General features: G+C 58.2%; 1 protein-coding gene across 2 annotated transcripts in view; it reads right to left on the bottom strand.

The window, feature by feature from the left end:
• Window positions 1-472: 472 nt before the first annotated feature.
• The window catches only part of CLIP2 (CAP-Gly domain containing linker protein 2), a 62,025-nt gene continuing 40,554 nt past the window's right edge, over window positions 473-21,943 (bottom strand). Inside the window, exons 8-17 of one of the 2 annotated variants that reach the window (XM_040456178.1) lie at window positions 21,505-21,565; window positions 15,538-15,642; window positions 12,861-13,796; window positions 10,837-10,894; window positions 7,495-7,578; window positions 6,457-6,613; window positions 4,727-4,886; window positions 2,916-3,098; window positions 2,568-2,630; window positions 473-1,697 (exon numbers count right to left, since the gene is read on the bottom strand). In XM_040456178.1, coding sequence (XP_040312112.1) covers window positions 1,686-1,697; window positions 2,568-2,630; window positions 2,916-3,098; window positions 4,727-4,886; window positions 6,457-6,613; window positions 7,495-7,578; window positions 10,837-10,894; window positions 12,861-13,796; window positions 15,538-15,642; window positions 21,505-21,565 — 1,819 coding nt within the window. In that variant the 3' untranslated portion in view covers window positions 473-1,685. The remainder of the gene's footprint in view (window positions 1,698-2,567; window positions 2,631-2,915; window positions 3,099-4,726; window positions 4,887-6,456; window positions 6,614-7,494; window positions 7,579-10,836; window positions 10,895-12,860; window positions 13,797-15,537; window positions 15,643-21,504; window positions 21,566-21,943) is intronic. The other variant, XM_040456179.1, reaches the window with a different exon arrangement.

Genomic DNA, 21,943 nt, shown 5'->3' with positions numbered 1-21,943 from the left:
GTTGTTAATAAAACCGCATGCGAGAGCTACCAGAAGCCAGTGGGGAGGTGGGGGGCTGATGGGACGAACTGGCTGCCCCCCCCCCCAGGATGGGCTGAGTTTGGGCAAGGATGGGAGCCACACGCATCTGTGCCTGGGAGCACCCAAAGGCCACCAAGGTTGTTCCCAGGGCACAGTCTGCGTTCCCATCCTGGCGCGTTTCGGGAACACCACGATGGGCCATCGGGTTTCCCCTGCGAGCCTCTGGCAGGGGAGGGCCCCGAACGAAAACCCTCCCTGAGCTGCGGGAGGTGGAGGCAGGCCCAAAGCAGTACCCTGCGGGCCCTCCAGCTCTAGAGGCTTTTCTGAACTGGCTTTTCCCGCTACACACAGGTCTGGAGTAACTCAGGTGGACTTGGGGGGCGGAGGAGAGAGGCGGCTAGATTTTTCTCGTCATCAACATCCCTTGGGCTCTTTCCTTGGCTATAGGAGACGGGCTTACAAAGCTCTGGACAGGTGCCTGGTAAGAAAGGGGGCTGTTGGTACGTGTGCATTCTGATGCACGCGTGTGGCACACGCATCCCTGAACGCTCACCCACCTACATATGCCTGGGCGTGTGGGCACGCAGCCAGGTGGCGTTTGCGATGTACGTGGGCGCGGGCCTGCCAGACCTGGCGCTCGGTCCCAAGAGCGTGTGTCCTGTGCACCCCAGCGTGTGCGTCCTGAGCGCGGCTGACTGCAAATGCCCACCCCCCACGACCGCGTGTGCGCGCCTGCTCCCTCCGTGCGTATGCCAAGGGTCAGGGGGTGCACGTGGCGCAGCCTGCGTGGGCGTGTCTGCAGGGCACAGGCCCAGATTCGGAGCGTCTGGTCAACCCAGGAGACACGTTCCAGACCAGTCCAAACGCCCTGCGGCCACCCTGCCCCCGCTCCAAGCCAGGTGCGTGGTGGGGGATGGGGAGAGGGGCTTCTGAACTTTCCTAATACTGTGGCTCCTGGCCCTGGTGGCTGCCCTCTGGCCAGCAGCTTGGAGCTGTGTATGTGAGATGGTGTTGGGGGCTGAGGGGAGAAGGACCTTGCCCCCAACACCTTGAACCCGGGCCTCACTGGGCAGACAGGCCGACGGGTCTCGGACCACTGTTTGAAGAAGGCTCAGCCTGTGGGGGCAAGAAGCCTGGGGACTGCTTAGGCCCGGAAGTGGCTGCAGAAAAGGGGGTCCCCACCTGGCTCCTGAGGCCTGGCCTGCCTTCCTTGGTGCCTAGCTGGGCCCCCTCTGACCCTTTCCCAGGACGATGGCTCTCTGGGGTCTCAGGGGAACCCGGGAGAAGGAGAAGAAAGGGAGGGCAGGGACACACCTGGGGTGCCAAGATGGTCCTCAGGGCAGCCCGAGAGGGGCCTGGCCGCATCACCTCAGCCTCCCCAAACTCCAGAAACTGCCGGGGCGTCCAGGGTGTCCAGGCTGAAGGTCCCGGGGTCCAGGACAGGACTGTACCGCTCGCTGTGGAAGGTGGTGCTTGAGGGAGCCTCCCGGTCCGGCAGGGGGGGTCAGGGTGGGGGATTGTCCGCGGCAGTGGGCACGTTATCGTTACAAACACTGTTCTTGTCTCCAAAGTGACAGTCCTGGCCCCTGCCTGGAGGGGGCGCCGCCGGGGCAGGCCGGAGGGGCTCTGCTGTGGACTCGGCTGCTCCACGGTGTCCCTCAGGGTCAGTGCTTCTCCTGGGGAGAGCAAGGCCTTGATCAGCAAGCGTGTCTCAGATAGTGAAGGGAGTGGGGTGGGCTGTTTGAGAGCCCACTTGTGCCAGGGAGCGGGGACAGCACATGCAAAGGCCCCGGGGCAGGAAAAGCCACTCTGCGGTGTCTGGGCTGTAGTGAGACAGGAGGTAGGGTGGGAGCAGTTTAGGGGAAGGGGTGAGAGCAGATGGGTCTCACAAAGAGCACCGAGTGCCCGTGTACACAAAAATGTGGCCAACGTGGCACAAAATAGACCGTGGAAAGGACACTTTTGAGAGCAGGAACAGGGTGGCAGAGGGTCGTCTGTCGGACCTCAGCTGGGAATGTGCATGTCAGGTGACTCGAATTTTTCTCCCCTCTGCACGTGTCCGTGAATGACCACACAAGTGCCGTGAATATTGATTCTGGGGTCACAAATTTTATCGAGGAGGTAGGTTTGCAAGTAAGGAATCTGTGAATAATGAGGACCGACTGGGTATGCACACACACACACACACACACACACATGCACACACACAGCAAAGTTCAAGAAGGATATCATTTAAAAATGTCAACCTTGGTCACCTCTGGGCAGGAGGACTATCTTCTTTATCTATTTTGGGTCTTTCCCCCCACCAAACGTTTTCTAATAGACATGTTTTAACTTTTATTATGAAAGTCCTTAAAAAAAGAGACACGAGGTTAAAAGAACAGATGACAGCCGAGCCAACTTTAACTGCACTAGCCCCAGGTCGTGAGCAACCCGACGGTGAAGCCTCTGGCACAAATGCACCGTCGTGATTTTGGTGGCTTTTCGGGGTTTTTTGGCCAGAGGAGTCGGCCAGGGTGTCTCCCCGGGGCCAGGGCGCCCCTTACCTCTTGTTTGTGGGCCTTGTCTTGCTGGTGGATGCCGTTTGCAGATCCGGAATTGGGGACGGCCTGTTGAAGGAGAGTCATGCACAGATGCTGAGGGGTTCACCAGGCAGCAGTTCCTGGTTTGGCCCCTAGGTGGCGAGGTCTTCCCCTTGGGGCCACCGGAGGCTCTTCAGAATGCGGGTCCCAGGACCCCGGGGGACCAAGCTTATCCCCAGCTTAGTCTGAGCTCCTCCTCAAGATCAAACCACGTACCCCTTGGGCCGGGACTCCCGGAGGATAGGGCCACGCTTCCCGAGGACGGAGCCCCGTGGCTGGCCGCCGGGTCAGCCGCCCTGGCCCACGGCTCACCTGGGACTTGTCGGGGCTCCTCATGGCCTCCACGAGCTTCTCCACCTGCTGAGCCTGGTCCAGCGCGTCCCGCAGCGCATCTTCTGTGCTCATCAGCTGGTGCTGCAGCCGCACGAGCTCAGGCGCCGAGGACGGGTCAATGAGCGAGTAGCGCCTCTGGTCCGACAGGGACTTCTCTTTGTCCTGGAAGCAGCAGGGAAGGGAGGGGGAGTACGCACGCGATCGTGTGTGTGTGTGTGTGTGTGTGTGTGTGTGTGGGCGTGCACATACCTGTGCACATGTGTGCTGGGGGGAGGGCGGTCTCTCCTCCAGGCAGGAAACTCTCCTGGCCCCCCCTGCTCTCTAAGCCAGGCCTTCCTCCCCCGCTCGAGGGTCCCCACTGAAGTATCCTCTTTGTCCCCCGCCCTGAATTCCCAGGCTGTCAGATGCTTCGGATTCTCCAGGTCCTGAAATGCAGGACGCCTTCCCTTCTTTCCTTCTTGTGGCCCCCACTCCCCCCTTCCCCCTCCCCCACTGTCTTTAGGTGGGTCCCTTCCCTTCACCCCTAGATCCACGGCTTCATCACCTCTTACCCTCCTCCCCTCCCCAACAGGACATTTGTGACGTTCAGCTCCCAAGTCTTCCACGACTGGCCCCTGCCCACCAGGGTGCCTGGAGATACACCCGCCAGCCTCCCTGCTCCCACATAAACTGCCCCTGGGCCGCATGCTTCCAGATCCTTCTGCTCCACTCTGATCGTCCACCTAAAACTCCCTCACTTTGGGGGTTTTCTAACCACCAAGCCCTTCCCCAGTTTTCCCGTGGCACGGGGGTGGGGAAGAGACAGCTCAGAGAGACACAGGAGAGGCCGCCCCCGGGTAAAGGGGAATTTCCCACATCCATGTAAACTTGACCAGCCCGTTCCCCACGGAGAGGAGCCAGAGGGAAAGTCTCAGAATCAAAACTCTGAAGTCTCCGCCAGCCCCAGGGCCTTGTCTTCTCCTGAGTTAGGTCCAGACTCACAGAGCCACAAGGACCGCAAGGGCCCTGGAATCCCGCCTGCCGACTAGACCCACCAGGATTGGAGGGGTGTGTGACACCCCTTAGCCCTTGACCCTACGGGCCCCCACAGCTGTGGGTGGGTCCTGTTCCTCCCCACCCCCCCGGCCCTCAAGGCCTTCCTTCTTCTGTCTCCTCCAATGGCCAAACCCCAGCGGCTGAGCGGGAGGGCAGGGAGGGGCTTTGGAGCAACTTCCTAGGACAGCCGCCTGTCTTCCCAGACAGGGTCCTGTCCTTCCCTTGCAACTGACTAGGCGCGGTAACTGGCCACAGGTTTGTCCTCGACGCACAGCCCGCTTACTCCAGCCCCCGCCTCGGGGACTCAGCCCAGTCAGGCTCCTGCTCCTGATGGGAGGGGTCTCAGCTCCCAGAACCCCAGGGTCAGAAGGTGCTTTGATATACCCATCTCCCTCCTTCGACTGATGCGTGAGTCCCCACTGCCAAACCCTGAGCAAGGAGTTGGTTTCTGGCTTGATTCCTCCCCTGCATGGGGCGCTCACCCTGAAGCAGTCCGTCCTAGCTCTGGACAAGCTCAAGTTCTTCGGAAGTCTTCCTTTGCCCTGAATCCCCCAGACGACCACATGGCCGGCTACAACGTCTGCAAACGGGTCGCCCGTGGCCCCTCCACCAGCTACATCGCTGACCTGTGATTCTAGGGCCTTCTGAACCCTCCCTGTGACTTGGCTCTAGGAGGCTGCCAGTCGCCACGGCTGGGGCAGCCTCAGCCCACCCTGCCTTCCCCCCATCCCCAGGCCACCCCCTGGCCCACATACCAGCCCAGTCAGCTTTTCTCGCAGGCCCCGGATGTCATCCTTGAGTTTCTGCTCCTTGATCCGCCACTCAGCCTTGTGCACCTCGCGGCTCAGGTCCCTCTCGGGCCCTGGCGAATGGCGATTGGCCTCCAGCAGCAACACTCGAAGTTCATTCAGGCTCCTGGCAGGGGCCAGTGAGGGGCACAGAAGAGCTAGTCAGCCCTGGCCCTCTGTTCCTACATTGTGGAGATTCGCCGGGTGCCTACAGACAGGCCACCCTGACAGGGACACAGCACCTGTGCCACGAGGGGCCGCTGTGGAAACATGAGGCATGAAACCAAGAGGGGCCAGATTTGGGGATGGGATGGTCAAGAGAACTGAGTCTCTTCCGGAATGTTTTTCAAGTTAAAAAAAAAAAAAAAAGAGAGAACAGGGGCCCCTGGGGGGCTCAGTAGGTTAAGCATCTGACCCTCAATTTTGACTCAGGTCATGATCTCATGGTTTGTGGGATCGAGCCCCATGTCCAGCTCTGTGCTCTCCCTCTCTCTCTGCCCCTTTCCTGCTCACATGCACACGTGCACTCTCTCTCTCTCTCTCTGAAAATAGATATATAAGCTTAAAAAAAAAGATAAAGAGAGAACAGAAGGTTTAATTAAAAAATAAAACAAGGGGCACCTGGGTGGCTCAGTTGGTTAAGCGTCCGACATCAGCTCAGGTCATGATCTCACCGTCTGTGAGTTCGAGCCCCGCATCAGGCTCCGTGCTGACAGCTCAGAGCCTGGAGCCTGCTTCAGATTCCGTGTCTCCCTCTCTCTCTACGCCTCCCCTGCTCATGCTGTGTGTCTCTCTCTCAGAAATAAATAAAACATTAAAAAAAAAAATAAAACAAAACAAATAAAACATTCACCCAAGAGAGCTCATGTGGTAAGACATTCTTTTTTACTTTTTAAGATTTTTTAAAAAATTATTATTTAAAAAAAATGTTTTTTAATCTTTATTTTCGAGAGAGAGACTAGGGTTGGGAGAAGGGCAAAGAGAGAGGGAGACATAGAAATCTAAGCGGGCTCCAGGCTCCGAGCTGTCAGCACAGAGCCCAACATGGGCCTGAACTCACAAACTGTGAGATCATGACCTGAGCCGGTCTGCCGCTTAATCGAGTGAACCACCCAGGTTCCCCTGCTTGCTACAATTTTTTAAAGTTTATTTATTTTAAGAGAGACAGTGACAGCACAAGCAGGGGAGGGACAGAGAGAGAGGGGGGGAGACAGAATCCCAAGCAGGCTCTATGCTGCCAGCACAGAGCCCGATGCAGGGCTCGAACTCACAGACCGTGAGATCACGACCTGCGCCGAAACCAAGAGCCGGGCGCTTCATCTCCCCAGGCACCCCAGCTCGTTATAATTTTTAAATGGATTAAGAAATATTTTAAAATTTCTGCTTTAATTGATAACATGGCAAATACAGAAGCAATAAGCAAAAGCTGTGAGGGAATCCTCATCACCTTGAAGTGCTGAAAGGGGTGCGGGGACCAAGAAGTATGGGAACCACTCATCTCGCCTACAAGCTCTGCCTGGAGATCCGTGTCGAGAAGGATTCCGAGGCTGCATCTGAGCTCAGCGGGGGACTACGGCGGGCGCTGGCCATTGCCAGCCACCTGTCCCTCCCGCCCCGCCCCTGCCCTGCCTCTCAGGCAGGTGGAGCGGCGCCAGGGTCGGGGCCCGACGGGACCACAGCGCCCACGGCTAACTCACCGCTCCTTCCTGAGCAGCTCCTGGCTGATGAGGACCAGCTGGCCCGAGGCGTCGTGGGTCTTCTGGGACACGGCTTCCAGCTCAGCCTCCAGGCGCCGCTTCTCCTTCTGGAGGGTTTCCGCCTTCTTCTCTCCCGCCTTGCACTTCGCCTCCAGTGCTGAGGTCGGCCGGCAGGGAAAGCAGAGAGAGGGGCAGGATCGCCATGGGAATCTGTCCCACCCGGGGGGGGAGGGCGGCGAAGGCCCCGGGCAGGGAGCCGGGTTTCTCGGGGGGGACCACACAACTCCACACACTCCACTGAGCGGGTCTCTCTCGTCCTGCAGAGCCGGGCAGCAAGGGGCCGAGGGGGCAGCTGCACAAAGCAGGCCACGGCCCCAAGCACAGCAGCCCTTCGGGGCCGGGGGAGCGGTCCGCCCTGCCCGAGACAGGACCCGGGCGCTTACGACCGTGTCCTGGACGAGGGAAAGCAAAATCTTCACCTTAGCCTTCCTTGGAGGGGTCTGAGGTCAGCTGACCTTGGCCGGGACCAATGAGGCCACGTGAACGTGGTGGGAACTGGACAGAAGTGGGGGTGGGAACCACTCCCCAGGAGGGGGGCCGTCTCGTGGACACCACCACTGGCGTTCTGGTGGGAGAAGCAGGGCCGGTCCACGAAGTCACCAATTCCAGACCCCTGCCTCTCCCTGGGCTCCCCCTCTGTCCTCGTGTCCTCTGTGTCTCGTCCCCTGCCGTGGCCGGCATCCTTCCCCTGGAATCTGAAATCCTGGTACTTCAGCTAGAAAGGCTCCGGGGGCAGCAGCCACTCTATCTTTGTCACCCGCGAAATGGTCCTCAAGACCAGAGAGCAACCTGGTGGAGTTCACTGAGAGAACACGGAGAACTGGCTCCGGGGGAAGGGGCCGGCCGGGGTCCTTCATTGTCTCATGGACACTGTGGGGGCCACACCGGCCCTCTCACCACGGCTCAGGTGCAAACCGAGTGCGGGTGGACTGGCCCATGGTGCCCCCCCCACACCTGCCCTGCAGGAAGGAGACTTACCACTTACTTGGGCCCTGAGCATCTCGGTTTGGGACATCAAGGCTACCACCTCTTTGTCCCTTTTGTTCAGCTTGTCCTGCAGGCCTAGGGGAGGAGGGAGAGACAAGGGGTCTGTCTGCAGTGTTCCAGGTGCAGGGGCGGAGGGGGTGGCCTTCCCGCAAGAACCCTAAAACGAGGCCAGAGCTGGCCTCCAGGGTCCAAACGCTCCCCCACACCAGCCCTGTCTCCAGGTAACCCGCTCTGGGTAAGAGACTCCAACACTGTGTGGTCTCCGGCCACTTAACTCTCAGAGTCTCAGTTTCCTCGAGTGAGGAAATTGGGGTCCTGGTACCCATGTCACCCAGTCGTGTGGGTTCGAATACTGGATAGCCTCAGAGCAGTGCTAAAAAAGATAATCTATGGAAAGCGCAAGAAACATTACATTTCTGTACGCTACTTTATAAATGTAATGTAATGCCAATATAAATACCAATACGATTTTAGTTCTTATGGAACTAAATCAGCTGATTCTATTTTTGTTTTTTTAATTCTTTTTAATGTTTATTTATTTTTGAGACAGAGAGAGACAGAGCATGAACGGGGGAGGGGCAGAGAGAGAGGGAGACACAGAATCGGAAGCAGGCTCCAGGCTCTGAGCATCAGCCCAGAGCCCGACGCGGGGCTCGAACTCACGGACCGCGAGATCGTGACCTGAGCTGAAGTCAGACGCCCCTGAGCCGACTGAGCCACTCAGGCGCCCCTCTATTTTTGTTTTAAAGCTTATTTATTTATTTTGAGAGAGAGCGAGAGAGAGAGAGAGGGCACGGGCACTCACACGCACGAGTGGGCGGGGGCAGAGAGAGAGAGGGAGACAGAGAATCCCAAGCAGGCTCCGGGCTGTCAGCACAGAGCCTGACACGGGGCTTTACGTCACGAACCGTGAGATCATGACCTGAGCTGAAATCAAGAGTGGGATGTCTGACTGAGCCACCCCAGGGGCCCCCAGATTAGCTGATTCTAAAGTCACCTGGACAATAAGCAAGACTAGCCAAGAGAGTCTGGCAAACACTTCTTCAAGGAGTTAAACACAGAGATGCCATATGACGTAGCAACTCGAAGGTGCACACCCCCCAAAGAACTGGAAACAGGCGCTTGCAAAGCACCTGCACATGTGTGCTTACAGCAACGCGACTCACAATAGCCAAAGGGTGGAGACAGACCAAACATCCACCAACAGGCGGATGGATAAAAAGTGTAGCCTATGACGGCATATTACTCAGCCGTAAGCAGGAATGAACCTGGAATACAGTATGCTAAGTAAAAGTAGCCAGACATAAAAAGGCACATATTGTAGGATGCCTTCTAAATTTTTTTTTAATGTTTACTTATTACTTTGAGAGAGAGACAGAGCATGAGCAGGGGAGAAGCAGAAAGAGAGGAAGACCCAGAATCCGAAGCAGACTCCAGGCTCTGAGCTGTCAGCACAGAGCCCGACGCAGGGCTCGAACTCACGGACTGTGAGAGGGTGACCTGAGCTGAAGTCGGATGCTTAACTGACGGGGCCACCCAGGTGTCTCGGGATGCCATGTATGTCGATATCCAGAATGGGCAAATCCAGACAGAAAGCAGACTAGTGGTTGTCCGAGGCTGGGGAGTGACTGATAATGGGTATGGGATTTCGTTCTGCAGAGATGAGAATGATTTGGAACTAGACAGAGGTCGTGGTCGCACAAGACCGTGAATGTACCGAATGCCCACTGAATTGCTCACTTTAAAACAGTTAATTCTATGTTAATGTTGCATCAGCTTAAAAAAAAAAAAAAAGAACAGGCAAAAAATTTTGAAAAAGTAGAGCGGGAAAGGCTAGGCTTGCAGTCATGATGATATAAACAAAGCTTCAATAATTAAAACCTTATAGAACTGGCCCACGAACAGACAGGTTACTAATGGAATAGAAGGACCAGAAATAAAGTCAGTTATATAAAGGAATTTGAAGGTGGTAAGATTAGTAATTCAAATCAGTGGAGAGCTTGAAACGAGGTTTTCAAAACTGGTAATAGGACAAATAGGTACCCTTTTGGGAGAGAAATGAATTCTAGGTGGACCAGAGATTTGAGCAGAGAAAATGAAACTAAAGAAGTACTGGAAGAAACCACGGGATACATTTTAAAAATAAGAAGCCCAGAAGCCAAAAAAAGAAAAGACTGACTTTTAAATGATTTATTTATTAAAAAATTTTTTAATGTTTATTTATTTTTGAGAGAGAGAGTGAGTGTAAGCGGGGGGACGGGGGGCGCAGAGAGAGAGAGAGAGAGAGAGAGACAAAGATTTTGAAGCAGGCTTCAGGCTCTGAGCTGTCAGCACAGAGCCCAAAGCGGGGCTCAAACCCATGAACCACAAGAGCATGACCTGAGCCAAAGTCACACACTTAACCGGCTGAGCCACCCATGTGCCCCTATTTATTTTTATTTTATTTTTTGAGAGACAGAGAGAGAGAGAGAGAGAGAGAGAGCCCATGTGCACACGTGAGCAGGGGAGAGGCAGAGGGAAAGGGAGAGAATCTTAAGCAGGCTGCACACCCAGCACAGAGCCTGATGTAGGGCTCAATCTCACGACCCTGGGATCGTGACCTGGACCGAAATCAAGAGTCAGCAGCTTAACTGACTGAGCCACCCAGGTGCCCCAGAAAAGACTGATTTGAAACAAATCCGCACGGCACATACGACCCTGAGAAAAGTCCAAAGACAAACCACAAATGGGGAAAGGAATGTTTGCAATGTCGTACATAGTTTGTAAAAATCAACAGAAAGATGAACAACCCGCGAGGAACACCACGGGCAAAAGACGCCAAGTGGAACTGGAAAGGAAGCTTCGCTCACAATAAGAGAGAGGCAAGGTGACGTTATCTCACGGGAGAACCACTCGGACTGGCAAAGGTCACAAAGTCTGATGAAGTTTGTTGGCGGTAAGGCTGGTGGGGAAACACACTTTGAACCACAGCGTTTGGGAGTTAAAACCGTTGGAGACCCAAAGAGGGGAAGGTAATTCACTGAAGCAGTGTTGACAATAGACAAAGACTGGAAACCATTGATAAGAACGGCCTCCAAGACGCGGCATCATTAAATGGAAAGGAGAAAGGGGGGCTGGACAGCAGGGAGGCGTGGTACCATCCGGTACTTACGGGTTTGGATGCGCATAAACGTGTCTGGAAAGTAAACTGAGGTTGGCCAACGCGGGGCCTTTAGGGAGGGAACTCCGGCAATGCGGAGGGGGGACAGGGGTGGGGGGAGGCGGTGAGCAGAGGGTGGGCAGATGATGTAAAACAAAAAGCCCAGGGTCCCACCCAGCCCAGCAGCCACTCACCCTCCACAGTCTCCTTCATCCTGACCTTCTCCCCTGAAATGTCGTTGGACTCGATCATCTGAAAGAAGGCTCTGGTAAGAGGGATTCTTGGCCCCTGCCCCTGCCCCTGCCCCAGCCGGCCCACCTCACCCCTACACAGGGTGGCTCTCAGGGACTTGGTACGGTGGCAAGGAGCAGAGATGTTCTCGGTCCTGCCTCCCTGACAAGAGAGGACCCCCGCCTGCCCCCGCAGCGCCCCCGAAGGCTGTTTGTGCAGCTTCCGTGTGAACACCTCCCACTCCTTCCTTTGTTGAAAACGTCTATTATATTAAACAGATGTCTCCTTCCCTGGGACGCCCACAGAGATTAGTCCTGGAAGTCTATTTCCATCATCTTCCAGAGGCAAAATCCCAGCCTTGGTTTCCACCCGTAAAAGAAGCATCGGCTGTCCGAGGGCTGCCGACGAATGCAGAGCACGCCCCGGGGCCAGCTCCCGAGGAACTTTAATAAATGCTACTTTTTAATAATAAACCCAGAAACCAAAGAAGAAAAGACCAATTAAGAAAAAAAAAAAATCTGAATGGCAAACATTAACAGGCTCCCCACGGCTTCTTGGAAAAAAGTTTTCAGCCTCCTGCCCAAGCAGGCTCTCCTCTGAGCATGCTGTCTGCCAGTCTAACACCGTGGATCAGACGGGCCCAGAGCTGAGCAGGCAGTCACCTCCATCAACCTGCCGCTCACACTTCTGCTCATACATCCCCAAGCCCCTTTTGAAGTCTCAGCCCATTGTCTCTGCACTGAAACCTCTGCATCTGGGAGTCATGTGGGTCCCGGCCAAGGCCCCAGCTGTGTGGAAATGAAGAGAAGGGCCTTGCCGAGATCACCGCCCACTCCTCGGCCTAAGGTCTGTGACCGAGAGGAAGGGGCTGTCCTCTGGAACCACAGCAGTCTGAAAACCTCCTCTGCTACAGGAGTCCAGTTGCTGGGGTCCCAGGCCTGACTACCCCTGCTCTGAGAAGGCAGTGAGGCCATTTGCACACAAGCTGCTCAGAGACTGTTCCTTTGCTCTCTGCCCAGGATCCTGGGACAGCACTTGCTAAAACAGTCCCTCCCTGGGAGAAAGGGGGCAGAAAGGCTGCCACCCTGGGAGGACAAGGCATCACGCAGGCAGGGCTCCTTTTACGAGAAAGGTATCCTGTTCCTTGAAACTCCCAAACGCTTCCTTATTGCTGGAACGCTAACTTCTAGTTCAAAGGCACAAGGGGAATCAGAAGCTCGCGAAGCCCCAGGGCCCGTATGAAGGCAATGACCATGCTGCCAGCTGTCCTTCGGGTAGGGTTTGACTTTTGTCATCCTGGGCACCCTTTGTTGGCCTCCAGCTGTGGGGCTGGACTTGACCTCTGCCTCTGGTGGGCGGGAAACCCTGGGAAAGTTTCTCCGTCTCAGCCTTGGTTTGCTCATCTGTGAAACAGAGCGAACGCTGACCTAGCAAGAGTTAAGGTGAGAAAAGGCAACGTCGGTCCTGACCCCCCTCCACCTCCCAGCGCCCACTCTGGAGGCCCCCACACTGCGGCCACTGGACGGCTGCTCGGGCTCATTAGGACTGGCGCCAGGGAGCCACCCGCAGCTCGGGTCACCTGGGTCGGCATTAGGGTGGGAGACGGGACACACCCCCCCTGGGGACAGGCAGAGCTCGAGCCCCACGGAGCTCCCGGCTGCTGGCTCCTGGGGGAGGGCCGAGAGCCTGCGCAGTAGGACACATGTGGGAGACGCAGAGACCCGGGGATCGGGAGGAAGCCTGTGCTCTGTGCTGGGGTACGCATCTCTGCAGGCCTGGGCTGCGGGGACCCAGCCAGGTCAGCTCAGACCACCTCGGGTCCCCACGGTCACCCTGCACTACTGATGGAGGCACGAGAGGTGCCCTCCGTTCTCGCCCGGGCCTGGCTGGGAAGAGGGGGCCGGCCGACACCGGGGCCCCCGTGACTGTGGGGGCTCCCCCCGCCCTCCCCGCCCCCTCCCGCCCGGCAGGAGAGGCGGCCGCCTACGTTGCCGTGCTGGGATGAGCGCAAGGACTCCACGGCCTGCAGTCTGTTCTCGGCAACCAGAAGCCTCTCCCGCAGCCTCTCGGCCTCCTGCTTGCTCTGGGCTTCCGACCGCTGGAGCAGCTCGTGGTCCAGCATCTTCTTCTCGGCCAGGGAGATCTGCTCCTTGAGGAACTCGATGGCCTGCGCCTGGCCCCGGTACTCCGCGTCCAGCTTCTCCAGCTCGTGCACCCGCAGCTCGGCGTCGCGGCGCTGGTCCTGGGCCTCCTGCAGCTCCAGCCGGTGCTGGCTGGCCTGCACCTCCAGCTGGGCCTGCCAGTGCTGCCGCAGCCCCGCCAGCTCCTCCTGGGCCTCCTGCAGCTTCTGCCGCAGCCCCTCCTTCTCCTTGACGTGCACGGCGGTCTCAATGTCGTGCTTGGCTCGCAGGTTGCCCAGCTCCAGCTGGTGCTCCATCTTGATGCCCTCCATCACGGCCTTCAGCTCCCCAATCTCCTTCTGCTGGGCCCCCGGGCCCGAGTTCAGGGTGGCCTTGAGGTCCTCCAGGGACTTCTGGTGGTCCGAGGCCAGCGAGTCCAGCTTGGACTTCCAGTTGTCCATGAGCCCCATGTTCTCGCTGGTGGCCTGCTGCACCTTGGCCTTGAGGTCCACCACCTCCTGTGCGTACCTCTCGTTGGCCGCCCGCAGCTTCTCCACCTCCGCCTGGTAGGCCCGCAGGGCCTTCTCGTATTTGTCCCGCAGCACGCCGCTCTCCCTCTGGTGCTCCTTGCTGGCCGACAGCAGCCGCTCGCGCAGCCTCAGGGTCTCGGCGGCCTCGGGGTGGTCGGCGGGTGGCGGGCCCGAGTGCAGCAGACATTGCTGGAGCTCCTTGATCTCGCCGCGCCGAAGGCTCAGCTCCTCTTCCAGCTGCAGCACGCGCGACTTCTCGGCCACCGTGGTCAGCTACCGGGGAGAGAGGGAGACCGAGGTCAGCGGGCCGGCGGGAGGGCAAGGGGCCGTGGCCGGAGCAAGGACGGACCCCGGCCCCGCGGGGGAGGCTCGTGGAGGGAAAGGGCGCCCACCCCGCCTGGGCGTCCCAGCCTCCAGAAGGACTCCCTGGGCTTGCGGCCCTGTGATTCTGGGACGGGACGGTCCCCGCTGCCCTTGGTGGCTTGGGACACATCAGTGGTTAAAAGAAACCACTTGTTGGAGGTTTTGCATTATCTGGCAGCCGGATGGGTCGATTCGTGGAGGGGCTGGCCAGAGAAGGGTCTGGTTTAGTTCAGGCGGTACAAAGTTAATGCTCCCAGACCCCCCTCCTGATGGAAAACTGACATCAGAGGCTCCGTCTTCCAAGAACCCATTTGGATCACGACAGTGGTCATGGATTTGGAAAACAGTACATTCATCGACACGTTTTAAGTCTTTCGCTAACTTAAAACTGTTTCTGAAGGTGACCTGTAGTTCAATAAATCTGCTTTTGTTTTTATAATCAGGCTGAACCCTAGATCAAGGCACCTCAGTGTGGGGGGCTCCAGCCTGTCAACCGTGACTGGGTCGGTTTCTGCAGGCAGAGCCTCCGTGCACATATGTGTGTGTACCACACGAGCACGTACGGTCACCCAGCAACGGCCAGGGTATGCAAAGGGACCCGTGTGTGTCTCCAGACTCCCCCCGACACACACACACACACACACACACACACACTCGCGTGCCGAGGCGGGCCTGCAGAAACCGACCGTGGCTCACCCCACAGCCCTCCCTGCTCAGATGGTTTGAACTAATCACTGCTAGCTGGCTGTTTAGCTCCACTGCCGGAACCGCAGCTGGGCTGGGCTGGCCAGCTGTTTGGACGTGGGTACCTGCACAGGGGGCCCAGCCCCGGGAAAGGTATGGTGGGCACCGAGGGGCCAGCTGGGCCCAGAACCCGGACCTGGGCCTTGGCAGGACCTCCCCCTTGCTCCAGCAGACATTTCCCTAGCCTGCTGTATCTCACCAGCCCCACCCTGGGTCTGACACAGAACCTCATGCCCTATGGACACCCCCACTCCCCAAAAGCCCCAGGTCCTTCTGGCTGGCCCCTCCTGCAACCACAGTTAAGATCCCCTAGGGGGTGCCCGGGTGGCTCAGTCGATTAAGCGGTTAAGCTTCAGCTCAGGCCATGATCTCAAGGTGCGTGAGTTGGAGCCCTGCAACAGGCTCGCTGCTGTCAGTGAAGAGCCTGCTTTGGATCCTCTCTCGCTCAAAAATAAATAAACATTAAAAAAAAAAAAAAAAACCCTAGGCTAGAGAAACTTTGGTCTGCAGCCCCCTGACCGCCCGCCTTCCTCAGCCTCCCCAGCCCAGGGAGAAGGGAGGTGGCCCATATAAGGGGCAGGACGTTCCCGAGAGGCACCCCATTTCTGAACATGACAAAGCCTTGCTGTGGCAGTGCATGGGGCAAGTGGGGGGGGGGGGGGGCGGCCTCTCACAGGACATTCCCAGCCAGTGGGACCCTGAGCCGGGGCCTGAAGTCCCGGACAATCAAGACCCCCTGCTCCCCAACGGGCGTCACATGGCAATGGGGTGGAAGGGTTCCCAAGCCTCGACTTCCCTCCTAGAAGGGGCTCGGAAGGCAAAACAATGAGGAAAGCAGCCAAAGACAGAGAAAATAATAAAACAGAGAAGCCGAAGGAGGCGTGATGGGGCCGGAGGGCGGCGTTACCCTGTTGTCGGCTAGTTCCCGGAGCAGACGCTCGGCCTGCGCCTTCTCCAGTAGCAGCCTCTGTTCCAGCTCCCCAATGCGCGCGTGCTCCAGCTGCGTCTGGGTCTGGTCCACCCGGGGTGGGTGGGGAGGCGGGCCAGGGGAGAGGAGTACAGGGCAGAGGAAGCCAGAGGAAGAGAGAGAAAAAGAGAGAGAGAGAGAGAGAGAGAGAGAGAGAGAGAGAGAGAGAGAGGCGGCGTCATCTTCCGTGAACAAGACAGGAGAGCGGGTCAAGGAGAGAGGGTGGCTCCGGGACAGAGGAGGTCTGGGGAGGGGACCGGGCTGGGTGGGTTTCATGGCAGAGGAGGGGCAGCCGCAACCCCGCCCCAGCCACCCTGCCCCTGGAGAGGGTGGCAAGAGGGCCCCGCGGTTCCTGCCGTGCTCCCCAGGTGGTCAGTCCTTCCCCTGGTGGCTCTGGGGAGGGGCCCCAGCCTCCTCGCGCTCCCCATCGGGCTACTGCTCATTTTAGGCACAGGATCCTGCACACAGGAGGCCCTCAGGATGGATGTGTCAGCAAATGAACCCAGGACTCCTGGCCCTGGGGGCCTGAGTTGAAAGTGTAAGAACCAATCCAATGGGAAGGTTTTAAAAAAGTCTCTCTACCCCCCTTGCAAGGCCCTGCTTCCTGCTGTCCTGCCCAGAGCCCGGAGGGTCAGTGCCCACCCCCGGGGGCCCCGTGGACGAGGCCCGGTCTCCCAAAAGCACCAGAATGCTTTTGCCCTAGCTTCACAGGCCAACAAAGCCCGACGTTCTCAGGGCATCCAGCCTGGCATTTGGGTTTCCTCTAACAGATCTGCGAGGGTGGCAGGGGCCAAGGGTGCTGGCTCCAGGGCCCCCGGGGCAATCTGGAGACCCAAGTTCATCGTGGGGAGAAGCCAGAGAGTCCTCCTCAGCCTCCCCCATCCAGGAGAAGCAGTTTAAGGCCAATCTGTGTGGCCATTCCGACGAGGCGGGACTTGGCCACACACATGCCCGTCTCTGGCAAGGGTGGCGGGGACAGTGTAAACCCATCTGAGAAACACGCTTGCCATTCATACAGAGCTAGAGAGATGTTAACGTCCTCTGGCCTGTGATCTTATGTCTGCCAGTTTTCCTAAAGGAACAAGTGAAAAAGTACTCTACTCTCTCTCTCTCAAAGAGGGCGGCAGGCCACAGCGCTAACGAGCAGCCATGCTCCGTCTCTTCCAGAAAATTACAGGCTGACCGTGGTGTCTCCGGGGCCTCGCGCCCACCCTCCTCTCCCACAGAGGCTGGGCACCGCCACTCTGCCCGGGACCCACGCTAGGTGGCGCATGCCTGGTGGCTCCACGGGCAAGAAAGAGCCCGCAGCTCCACATTTCAAGGCAGCTTTACTTGGTGCTCCCAACAGGACTCCCCACACCCCCCACCCAGCCCCATTAACCACTTTCCCAACTTCTAGACTCCTGGTCTGCGGGTTGGGGTCTCCATGGAGGCACAGGGGGGGTCCAGTGTAATTGCTTCAGATGCTTGTTTAAGATAAATGCAACCACCGGACCCCGGAGGGCGGAAAATAGCCTTAGAGGCTAGATTTTAGGTGGGGTGAAGGGCCTGGTCTTCCATCTGCTCTGGGGACACCGGGCAGGGTGGGAGGAGCGAGGCCACCACGTTCCTGCTTGTCACTCGCGGGTCCCCAGGAGTCGATGGTCGTAAAGCTACGGTCAAGCTGCGCGAGGCGGTGCAGGGGTGGCTGCGACTTCTGTCTGGTGCGCTAACTTTAGAACCCAACCCCCGCATAAGGGGCGTCTCAGCTGTCTCCCCGTGTCACAGGAGGGAGCGGCGACTCCAGAGTCAGAGCCTCGGGTGCAGAATCACACAACTCTGGCAGGCCCACAACTCAGGTGTCTTTTCCCCTGAGCCGGCCTCACCCCATGGAGGGGAGACACAGATTTCTAGCAGCAACATGGGCCATCGAAGGAGGGTCCTGAAGTCGGGGACTCCCACTTCCTGCCGCAACTCAAATCCGGGAGCTCAGCCAAGCCTTACCTACGCCCTGTACTTGTAGCTCGTCTTCCCCTCGCAGACCCTGTGTCCGCACCTTTGCGAGGCACAGAGCCACCGCCTTGGGGTACCCCTCGGGTAACTGAGGCCTGGAAACGTTCTTTAATGGGGGGGAGCAGATTCCCCACCTGCCCTGGGGGCTCCCGAAGGTCAAAGGCACACATCACCGCTCGTGACCTTCTCTGAGGTCTCACACAGCACAAATCAACAAAGAGGTTCTGAGTTCCTAAGCCCGGCCCTTAGTGTTACCGTGCGCTTCCCATGCAAGTGAAAAGTAACTAGCAAAATCATAACACGAAACCCCTGGATGATTAAACCACCACCACCAAACCCCAAGAAGGTCACGTCTAAGGCGGCTACCCGACGTCCCCACTCAGGAGGCAGCAGGGAGCGGTACGCACATTTCCCTGATGCAAGGTGGCAAAGATCTGTTCCAGAACCATAAGACACGTCCGCAGCCCGTGGCCTGGGGTCGCCACCCTGGGAGAAGCACTTCCCCGCACTCCTGACCTGTTCTGGCAGCGGGGACATAAGGGTGAGCGAGACAGAAAGGGTCCCGGCCCCTGCAGGGCACCCATCGCGGGGAAAGACGCAAACAATGTAGCACTACTGACCAGGCTCCGGGTTGTGGTCGGACCCGGGGACAAGGCACCGGGCAGGGGGCACAGGGGACGGAGGCAAGAGCAGAGAGGCAGAGGTGGCCTCTCTGAGATACAATTAGAGGCGAGGCCTGAAGGAGAAGCAGGAACCAGCACACGGAGGAGCTCAGAGGCAGAGCTGGGGGCGTCAGAGCAGCTCAGTGCCTGGAGCACAGGTGCACAAGGCCTGGGTCCAAGCGTCTTCTCTGGGCCACCCTGAAAGAGCCTCGGCTTATCTGGGGCCGTGGATCCGGACGGGTGACCAGGGAAGGGGCAGGGTCTGGTCTACCTTTTCAAGAGATTCGGACAGATGTCTGTGGTCTACTTTAAAAATAACACGAGAGAGGGCTGGGGGTGGGGGTAGTAGCTAGGGTAAGACTGGACGTGAGTTGATAATCACTGAAGCCCGCTGACGGGCGAATGAACCTACTTATGTAGGTTCAAACTTTCCCACCGTTAAAAATCAAAAGGCTGTAGCAGCACCTGGGCGGCTCAGTTGGTTGAGCATCAGACTCTTGATTTCGGCTCAGGTCATGATCTCACGGTCCGTGAGTTCGAGCTCCACATCGGGCTCTGTGCCGACAGCACGGAGCCTGCTTGGGGTTTTCTCTCTCTCTCCCTCTGCCCCTCCCCGCTCATGCTCTCTCTCAAAACAAATAAATGAACATTAAAAAAAAATTTAACAAGCTAGGGTGTCTGGCTTCAGCGTGGAGAATGGGCAGTGGAAGAACACGGGAGGAGACGTAAGTGCCAAGTCGGGGTTGGTGCACTTGTCCAAGGCGAGGTGCTGTGGCCTGGCCCGGGTAGGTGGCCGCGGGGAAGAAGGTAATTTCAGAAGCAAGGTCAAGGTCAAGAGGACTTTTTGACGGAGAGATGAGGGAAAGAGAAGATTCAAGACGAATCGGCCGTGGGCCCAACTGCTGAGCTGGGTATCGGAGGGCATGGGGGGCAGGAACACACAGCACGTTTGGGACGCTCTACTGGCTTGACCGTCGTCCCCCCACATCTCACATTCACCCGGAACCTCAGAATGGGACTCTGTTTGGAAGGTCTTCCCGCATGTGGTTAGTGAAGAAGAAGTCATCCTGGATCTAAGGTGGCCCCAAACCCAGGGACTGGTGTCCTTATAAGAAGGGCCAAGCCAGAGACACGGGAACACGCAGGGACGAGGGCCATGCGGCGACAGAGACAGTGACGCGGTCACAAGCCGAGGAACGTCGAGGGCTGCCAGTGACCCTACCAGAGCTGGGAGCGAGGCACGGAACGGATTCTCCCTCAGAGCCTCCGAGGGAAGCCAAGCCTGCCAATCCCTTGATTTCAGACTGCTGGCTTCCAGAACAGTGAGAGAGTAAGTCTGCGTTGTTTTCAGCCACCGAGTTGCGGTCATTTGTTACAGCCGCCCCAGGAAAATGCTGCAGGTGGCGGTCGCCCCCTGCTCCTGGCGGAGATGGCCAGTAGGCACGCCGGTGTGGAGCTCGGGGGGAGACCGGAGGCATCACGGGCTCACAGAGGACATAGACTGACACGGACTGGAAGGTCTCAGGGGCAGCGCAGACCGAGGGGCGAACGGGCCCTTGGACAGGCCAACATTTAGATCTGGAAGGAGGCTAAGAGGCTGGAACTGGGGAGTGAGGCCAGGAAGGGGACAAGCAGAGAGAGGGGGTGACAGCTGGAGGAAGACCAGGAGTTCGCAGGAATGTTCTGGGTTTTATTTTTGACTCTTAAGATGGGTGGGGATGAGTGGAACGTTGGGACCATTTGTGTTATGGTCGTCACGAATAAGATCATAACAAAAGCAGCAGCAAGGCGACTCCAGTGCCCCTTTGACTGTTGCCGTCTATTACTGTCCCTCCCTGTGTCCCCCACTTGGAGCTGTAGTATCGGCTGAAGGGGGGGGGGGTGGCCAGGAGTCACACAGTGAGAGAGAGACACACACACAGACGTGCAGCCTGAGCACGAGTCAAGCAAGAGAAGAGCGAAGTCCCTGAGCAGAGAAGAAAAGGGGTTGGCTTGGCTCCTGAGGCTATTTCTTGCTTTGCGTCCTTGAACTGCTGGTGACACTTCCCTGTAGCCTTCGAAGTGAGCAGGGGTCTCTGTCCCTTGCAACCACGGGCGCTCTTGCCAGAAGCCCACCCCAACTCCTGCAAGAGGGCAGCCGCCCAGCAGGAAAGCCAGCCAGACGCAACCACGCGACCGGTACCCTTGGCTAAGAGGGAGACGTACAACAGATCGTCCTAACGCCAGGCTGGGGCTCCTACATCGGGGCTGCACCCCAACATCCATCCTTTAAAAAGGCTCAGGCAACAAAATCTGCTCCCAGAGGGGCAGCTGGCAGTGACCCTATGCAGATCACACATGTCCCTCCCGATGAGCAAACTGAGGCCCAGGAAGGGAAGAGGCTGCCCAAGGTCAGTTAGGGCCCGGCCAGCGTGGGGAGGACTGAATCACTGTCCCCTGCCCCATCCGACAGCTCCAGGAGTCCTCGTCCCTTGTCGCCTCCCAGGAAGCAGGGAGGACCAAAGCAGCGAGCCATTCCTGCCTGCCCAACTGTGGCCTCGTGAGCCCCGAGGTCTCCGCACAGTGTGGTGAGGAGAGCTGGGGCGGCGGGGGACGTTTACTGACTGATGGGAGCATCCCCTGTCCCTCAGCTCAGGAGGGTGTGGAATGGAGGGCGGAAGGTTCACCTTTGCCCAGACCACCCGTCCAGCAGTTGTAACTGAGGTGCCACCACTGGTCATCCTTATGGGCTGAGCTCAGGAACCAGGAGTCCTGGGTCCTGGTCCCAGGGGCTGCTGCCTTGCCCCGTGCCCGGGTGACAACCTTTGGCTTTCTGAGGCTGTCTGGCCATCTACAAGTTCTGTGACTCAACAGCAAGCTACCCCCAGCCAAAGTTTCACCTGGAATCCACAAACCCAAGGGATACCTTTTAGGACTATTGTCCAACAAAGAAGGGACAGGGGAGTCCAGCCACTATGTCCTCAGGCCTCATCCTGGGGATACTTAGTTCATCCCGCCCAGGTGCAAAACAAAAGGAACCACGGCCCCTCTGGGGCTCCTGGAGCTGAGCCACCCCACCTCTGACACCTAAGTCTCTTGTGACCTGCCCCCTCCCCATTCTCCCAGGGGACCCTCCTGGGTTTCTCTCCCCACATGCCCCCAGCCCCCACCCAAGGGGCCAGAGTTGCTGCCTGGACCTCAGGACCATCTGCCCTGCGAGGGCTGGGCCGGGGTTGCGGAGAGAGGCAGGGAGGGGCGGTCCTCTGGCCATTACCTCCAGGTCTCCCTTGGTGATGGATTCCTCCTCCACTCGGAACTGCAGATCCTCCACCTTCCTGCAGGGGGAGACGGGGCTGAGCGCGCGTCGCCCAGAGCGGTGGGCTTCGCCCAGTGACGGCAGGGATGGGCGAGGCCACCAGGTGCTCAGACCCCGCAGAAGGCACTGTCCCAGGGTCATGGCTGATGGGGGCAGAGCCTCCTGGAAAGCTCCGGGCCTCCCAAATTCCCACCGTGTGCTCTACTCAGAGGCCGCCGGCCTCTCTAAAATGGGGGTGTGGAAGCCAACGTCCTTCCTCCCTAGGGTGGCGGTGGGACCGGGCGGCAGAACAGGCTGTAAATGGAAGCACAGTGGTGCTGGGAACCTCACTGCCTACCGAACAGACCAGTCTGCGGGGACAGAGGGAAGCGGGGGGGGGGGGGGGGGGGGGGGGGGG

This window comes from Herpailurus yagouaroundi, unplaced genomic scaffold (genome assembly GCF_014898765.1).
Source record: "Herpailurus yagouaroundi ecotype Mexico unplaced genomic scaffold, PumYag 216, whole genome shotgun sequence".
NCBI classification, from domain to species: Eukaryota; Metazoa; Chordata; class Mammalia; order Carnivora; family Felidae; genus Herpailurus; species Herpailurus yagouaroundi.
This window is presented reverse-complemented; position numbering and strand designations above follow the sequence as displayed.